Source organism: Balaenoptera physalus (assembly GCF_965194825.1).
Source record: "Balaenoptera physalus genome assembly, chromosome: 7".
In the NCBI taxonomy this organism is placed as follows: domain Eukaryota; kingdom Metazoa; phylum Chordata; class Mammalia; order Artiodactyla; family Balaenopteridae; genus Balaenoptera; species Balaenoptera physalus.
In genome coordinates this window covers 104,478,498-104,486,208 of record NC_138886.1, presented here as the reverse complement: position 1 = coordinate 104,486,208, position 7,711 = coordinate 104,478,498, and the positions used below count along the sequence as shown (strand labels likewise).

At 42.4% G+C, this 7,711-nt stretch overlaps 1 protein-coding gene across 1 annotated transcript in view; it reads right to left on the bottom strand.

Annotated features, from left to right (window-relative positions):
- Positions 1–7,711, bottom strand: part of SHC3 (SHC adaptor protein 3) — a 160,383-nt gene that overhangs the window by 106,475 nt on the left and 46,197 nt on the right. The window contains 1 exon segment of the mRNA XM_082471281.1: positions 3,938–4,008. Coding sequence (XP_082327407.1) covers positions 3,938–4,008 — 71 coding nt within the window.

Here is a 7,711-nt window from a genome sequence, read left to right as displayed (position 1 = left end):
CAGCTGGGGTCGTTTAGAACCAAAAATACACGTCAGATGTTCACACTTACTGTTGGAGAAGGACCACCTTGCTGAGTGCTCCGGTTTTAACTGCGTATATATTTATAGCCTTCCATGCCCTAAAAACGGCTTAAGGTGATTTCCAATAATAGATAAAATTTAACACGATAAATCAAATAAAGATTAGCAGATGGGATGGGGGAAAGAAAGTAAGGCCATGCTAGTCCCGTGACCACAGCATGTGGGAGCTTCCTGTCGCCCTGCAGGACGGCCCAACAGGCTGCTCTCCAAGTGTCAGACCGAGAGCACCATCTCCCCAGAGTGGGCCCCATCTGATGAGGCACATCTCGCTCCGACAGGAAGTACAGTAACTCAGTTCAACCCCTCCCCCAAGGCAAGGTGAGAGAAGTCGCAGGAGTGGACTTCTCAGGGAAGCGCAGGTGTGGTTCCCGTGGGCAGAGTGGCCAGTCGCTGGAGCAGTGGCCGTCAGCGTTGTGCCACAGCCACCTCGTGTGGAGACCCAGTGGCTGAACTCAGATGAAAGCCGAGGTCTCTGACTGACCTCTGACTGGGGAGCTGGGTCCTCCCTGCTTGGGACCCCCACCTTCCCCAGGGTGACACCAAGCTGAGACCCTCCCCCGAGGCCCTCAGGGGCTGCGCAGCACGGTGTGAAATCCATGCTTGGAGAACAGTCCCTTGTGGGTTTCAAGGACTGTGAGGTGCTCCTGGTGGTGGGGCAGGGAGCAGAGGGCAGTTGCCACAGGCTCTGGAGTGGCCCACCTTTGGCAGCGGGATTCCTGTATGGCCTTAATAGTGCCTCGTCATAAGGGAGTAGGAAGTCTTCCCGGACAGAGGGCACATTGCGGGGAAGGAGCTCAAGGGATTCGCTCTCTGCGAGGCCATGCCGGATGTGTGACCAGGGGCACGTTGGGAAGCTAGCTCTTCTCCAGAAGCTATTTCCTCTTCTGGTGTGCATCTGTCCCCTGGGCAGACTTTCACAAATACCGAGTCTCTCAACTCCTCCATGTACCCCACCAGCAGGCTGACCCGGGGAAGCAGTGGCTGTCGAGGCCACAATCTATATGCCCTCAAATGCCCCCATGCTTGCCAACACTCACTTCTTTGGACACTGGGGTCTTGTGTCCCAGTACGTGTTGAATACAAGCTCAGGCAACAGGACAGAGCAAACACTTAAACAAGGCTGCCCTTTCGCCAGGACCTCTCCTGTGGGCATCAGATATAGAAATTGTTCTATTTCCACAACAACGATTGGGGTAGAAATTAGCAGAGCTGGGCTCCACATACAGGCCGTCTCCTCCATACGGCGGGCACTGATTACTGTGAACGAGTCACCAAGCACCTCTGCCCAGAGCGCTAGGAGGGCAAGACCATTAACCGTCACCATCCATGGCAGCTCCCGGGTAGTTTTTAAAGTGACCTATTAGTAAGAGATCAGTAATCCAATGCTGGTGTGATTGCAAGTACCACAATCAATCTGAACTCCGACTCAGGAACAGCATAAAACTAAACTGACCCCAAAAAAAGGACACCTGGTTTGGCTGTCAGAACCTCTAAAAGACACATCCAAACCTTGAAATAGTGGAACAGCTGAGTAGGGATTGGTTGTTTCCTTATAAAAGATATATATATATATGTATTTTTATGAAAGGCATGGCTAAGAAGCTTTGGAAACAGGTTTTACTAGGGCCTAATATAACAATTACATTAGAGTTCCCTACAACCTTTCAAGAATGACTTTAGTATATAAAGTAAACCTCGGTGGTAGAGTTTAATCATAGGGTGTTTAACACTCAGCTACCACGTAGACTTTAAAATATGCCACGTCTACAGGACATCATTGGGCATTCCTGTCCTGGGTTCAAAGGCTTCTTTCTGATGCTGACTTGTCAAATTGTTTCCTACAAGTGGTCTCTGGCTATTAACTAAAATAAGAAACATGTCACATGATAAAAATGAGGCAAACAATAGAAAGCATCATAAAGAAAAGCAAACATAGTTTTCAAAAATCTAATAAACCCAAAAGAATGTATATATATGTATAACTGAATCACTTTGCTGTACAGCAGAAATTAACACAAAATTGTAAATCAACTATACTTCAGTTAAGATAAATAAATTGATTTTTTCTTAAAAGTCTAATAAACCCAAAGCAATTATGGTATAACCAGAATGCAACACCAAGTTTTCTGAGTCAAAGAATGGCACTCCACTTGGCCCATTACATTGCTGTACCTTTGATGAAATCTAAATGGAATGGGATTGGATATCTGTTCCACGGCTTTCTTCTACCACTACTATAGGTGTTCTCAAATAGTGCTGAGACCTTCATCCAAGGGCACACTGGGCGTGCTCACTGGTCCCCACACATCTCCACTCCTGAGGAGCAGGCCCCTCAGTCATTTGCATGTGCATCTTTCTCCCCCAAAACCAGGAGGTCTTACAAAGCAGGACGGCCCAAGTTGGCCAGCATGCTGCATGTGCACAGCGACAATAAACACTCAATAAATACATCAGAAGAATTAAAATGACATAAAATCATCTCAGAAGTTCTAATATCTATAAAGTGAATTCAGTAGAAATGGTCGACAATTCTCTTTAAAAAAAAAAAGCACCATACACAACATTGTAAATCAAATATACTTCAATTTTTTGTAAGTAAAAAAAAAAAACAACAACTGCCACCACCCACGAGAAGGTGACCAGTGTCACAGGTTCCAGTATCCCCAGGCCCGTGGCCAAGCACTCTGCCCACCCCGCACGGCACGTGCATTTTTCATGGCTGGGATGAATGAATCGTTGATTAAACATTCAAACTTTTCTTTTAAATGCTCTCACTTCAAAATACCATTCTTTTGCCTTGGCAAATTCCATAAACCATTTTGTACAAATATGTAGAGATGGATTATTCCCTTGGTGTAGATTACTACTGTCTGTGTGCTCCCAATATGTGTGTCTTGAGTTGCTTTAGAGAGAAGGGGAACATCAACCCTTTGAACACGAATTTCTTCAATGAGCAAGAAGAGGTTTCATTGTTGTGCTTAAAGCATAGAATTGAGGCAATGTACATTACTGAGTAGCTAATTACTACAAATAACTGCTTTCTAAAGCTCAATCTTTACTTTTTGGCTTGCTAATCCAAAGATATCCAATAGAGAGATTTGAATGAAATAAAAATGAGGCATTTTCTGAGATCACTATTTAGATTAAACAATTCCATGACTGCCAAAGCAATATAAGCTCATCGCCCTCAGAAATGTAGCTATTTCACAGACCCAGTCCTAGCTTTCTGGTTCTCTTCTTCAAGATGACTTGAAATTGGCATTTTTCTAAAGGTACACGCTCTACTAGGCTGTGAATTTTTTTAAAACAATGGTCAAAAACAGAACTGACCCTCAAGAAGTTTAAAATCTAGTTGATGTTGGAGAATATATACACCTGTTCAAAACCACTGACACCTTAAAAGAATTGTTCAGCTTTCTAAATTACTACTCCCATTAAGATTTCTACTTCCAATTCTACACATTTTACTCTCTGTGTATACTGTTGGAAATTCTCTCTGACATCTTGATTTTCTTTTTAAAAAGAAATAACACAGTTCAGTTGATTTTAAAATATCAATCTGGTCTTAGAGTTTCATTTATTAAAGAAACAAACATAAACACTCCATTTGTCTGCAGCTTAATTATAAAAAGAGCTTAGAAGTGGAGAGTGTCCATCAGGGGGCTTGTATTAAGACACACGTGTCACAAACATGGATGAACACTAGAGAGAATTGAAACAGTGGGTCCTGACTCCCTGTCACCAGTCGCCAGCACTCAAGGGGCAGACTTCCCCTCTGGAAATTTCTAGTTGTTAATCTCAGAAAGCATTCCTTTCCAAAGTAAAATCACAGGAGTCCATTTTCAAGAGGGCTTACCTGGTAATTTGTGTCCTTGTACTGAAGTCAAGTGACCTCATTGAGCGAAGAACTTCAATGCACCCCAAGTACTGCAAGGGGAGAAAATGTAAATCATGAGCACTGAGAACTGACATAAAGAGACAATTCCTAACTACAACAAGGGCATTTTGGGAGGCATACATATTTCTTAGCCACATTTTAACTTTTTATTCATGGTGACACTTTGTTCTGTTTCTATAAAAGTAATAAAAGTAATAACTCACACCCATCAGCAAATACCCTGAGTGCTGACATTTGACACTATGCTTAACTTTTCTGAAACCCATTAGTATTTTCACTTTCTTTAGAAATACATTTTCAAAAACTTTTGTCAAGGTATAACTAGCATGCTGTAAAATGCAGAAATTTGTTTTTTTCAAGTTTTTTTTGATGTGGACCTTTTTTAAAGTCCTTATTGAATTTGTTTTATGTTTTGGTTCTTTGGCCATGAGGCATGTGGGATCTTAGCTCCCCAACCAGGGACTGAACCCGCACCCCCTGCATTGGAAGGCGAAGTCTTAACCACTGGACTTCCAGGGAAGTCCCCAGAAATCTTAAATGTATAATTCAGTGACTGGTTAAACATGTACCTGTCATGTAACCACCACCCAAACCCCAACATTCCAGCATCACATTTCTAGTCCTTTACAAAGCTTCTAGAGGTTTATAAGTTTAAAGAAAGAATGAAAACACTATAATACCAACATTTTGGCCAACATTAAACTTCATTATTTAATAAATGTATTTTGGGTTATATGAATAAACTATAGATTACCCCCAAAGGTGCTTTATTTTGGTTTACTAGAAAGACCTCTTCTGCATTATTTAACATAAATTTTCAGAATTTCAACTTGCACATCTAAATTTGTAGCTAAATTTTTTATCAGTTTTACACGTGAAAATGTATGTGTATATGTGAATATATGGCCACAACTAAAGCTATAGACAACCACTAGAGTGGAAAAGATAGAATATTTGTGTTCCAAAGCCCTTGGGGAGTTTGACTGTACAGATGTTTTACACCAATGCCTTTAAATTTAGACTTAGCAGGAAGAGATCTCATGGTATAGTACAGAAAAGACTGCATTTGAATTATTCAGAAAGCCTGAATTTGAGCCTGGCTCTGTCATATTTTCTTATATAACTTTAAACAAAACTTTAAACTTCTCTGAAATGTGACTATTACTCTAACCACTGCACAGTCACAGAGTTTTTTAAATACTATCACCTCCATCAGTTATGTGGGTACCATGAATGGTCACAGAGACATACGAATTAGACGACCACTAACATTGCAGAGTCATGTGATTAAAATGACAACATCACAGAATCATGTGAATACGAAGACTAACATTGCAGGGTTATATGACTACCACCACCAGCAAAGTCGAAGACTTATGCAACATCATCACAAAGTTACATGAATACCATGACCAACATTGCAGAATTATGTAAATACTGCAACCATGTCACAAGTCACATGAAAACAATGAGCAACAGTGCATGGTTATGTGACTGCCACCACTGCTATTATAGAGTTGTGTGGATGCCATCACCATCACAGCAGAGTTATATGACGACCGCTGTCACTAAGATATGTGGAGACCACAATACACTTTGCCGAGTTATAGGATTGCCACACCCAACACTGTCACAGTTATGTGAGCATCACAACAACATCCCAGAGATAGGTGAATACCACCACCAGCAACATTACAAAGTGAAGTAATTACTTCCACCAAAGTGGCAAAGTTGTGTCAGTATCTCTCAGAAATATATGACTACCAACACCACCACCATTGCAGGGTTATGCAAGTTCCACATGCATGGACACAGGCTTAGGGAAACCCCATAACCACCATTGCAGATGTGTGAATATGACATGGCCACTGCAGATCATCTGATTACTATGCCCGCTGTCACAGAGTTATTGAAGACCACTTTATAACATTGCAGAGATATGTGAATACCACCAACGCCACCACAGCATAATGTGAATTCTGTAAACGCTTTCTCAGTTATGGGAATATCACTACCTCACAGTGATATGTTAATGCCAATACTACCATTGTCATAGAGCTATGTAAATTCCATGACCAAGTCCTGGTGTTATCTGAATTACACCATCACCACCAACACAAGATATGTGAGTAGCAACACAAATGTTGCACAGTTATGCCAACACCATAACAAAATAACGTCTTAGGGTTATAGGAATACTGTGATGAATTTCACAGCGTCTGTGAACACAACTTCCACCAGTGTTGCAGGGTCATGTGAATACACGACTTTTGCCACATAGTTATTTGAATACCACCTGTTGGGCTGCATCCTACAGGCCTGCAAGCCCTGCACTTGCCCAGCCTCAAGACCCAAGAAAGAGCTCGAAGTCAGTGACAGAGACATCAGCAATTTAAAGGAGAGGGGGATCTTACAGGTTTGAAGCAAGGTCCTAGAGTGACAACCCACCGCGTGCAGCAGAGGGCAGGCAGGACATGGCAGTAGTCTTCACTCCCAGGGGAGAGGGAGGTTACCAATTATAGGGGGAATTCACATCAGGTTGGCAATCAGTTACCAGGGAAACCAGCAGAGGAGCACATCCCTCACCGCCCCTTTGATAAGCTATCACAGTGGAGATGCCCTGATCTAAAGATTAGAATGATCACTAGCTGGGGCTGAGGGCAAGTGTGTAAGAAGGTCAGTCATGTGAGTAGGGTGTAAGTGAAGCAAGTACTGGTCAAGCAGGGAATGCGCAGAGAACAAGAGAATAGCCATCTTGGGTTGCCTCGTCATACACCACCTCTGCCCCCACCATGGTAGTATGTGAAATGTGAACACCTGGCCAACCACAGAGCCATGGAAATAACATCAGCAACAACATCATAAAATCACATGAACACACCTACCACAGTTGCTGATTATGTGTATTCAAACACCCCCACCATGACAGGGCTATGTGGATACCGTGACCAAAGTCACAGAGCTTTAGGAATAGACAGCCAATGATGAGGTTATGGGAAGACTACCACCAACCCAACCACTGAGTTATGTGACTACCACAACCAACACCACAGGTTGTATAAATACCATAATCAACATCCAACATCAACTGAATATCATCAGCACCACACCATCGCAGTTATGTGAATATCATGGCCACCACAGCAGAGTTATGTGAAGACCACCTGCACCCACTTCACAGAATAACCAATAACATGACCAACATTGAAGAGTTAGATGAATACTATCACCTTGATCATTGCAGAGTCACGTGAATACCTCCAACAACAACTTTGCAGAATTATGTGAATAACACAGCCAATTCTGCAGTGTTATATGAATGTGACCATAACCAATGTCACAGATTCTTGTGAATACCACCACCAACACTAACACAAAGCCATGTGAATCCCATGACAAATGTAGCAGAGTAACATGTAGACTAACTTCTCAGAGTTATATGATTACCACCACCACCTTCACAGATATGTCAGTACCTCCACTGCTGTCACAGTTATATGAAGACCATGACCAACTTCAGGGAATTATATGATGACCACCATCACCACGTTTGCAGTGCTACGTGAACACCACCACCAACATCGCCGAGTTGAGTTACCCTCCCAAGGGGCTGTAGCAATTTGTCCTCTCAGCACCAATGTCTAAGAAAGTTTATTTCTCTATCCTTCATAACAGTGGACAGCATCAGTCTTTTGAACATTTGCCTCTCATGGGCAAAGATTTCTTTTTTTT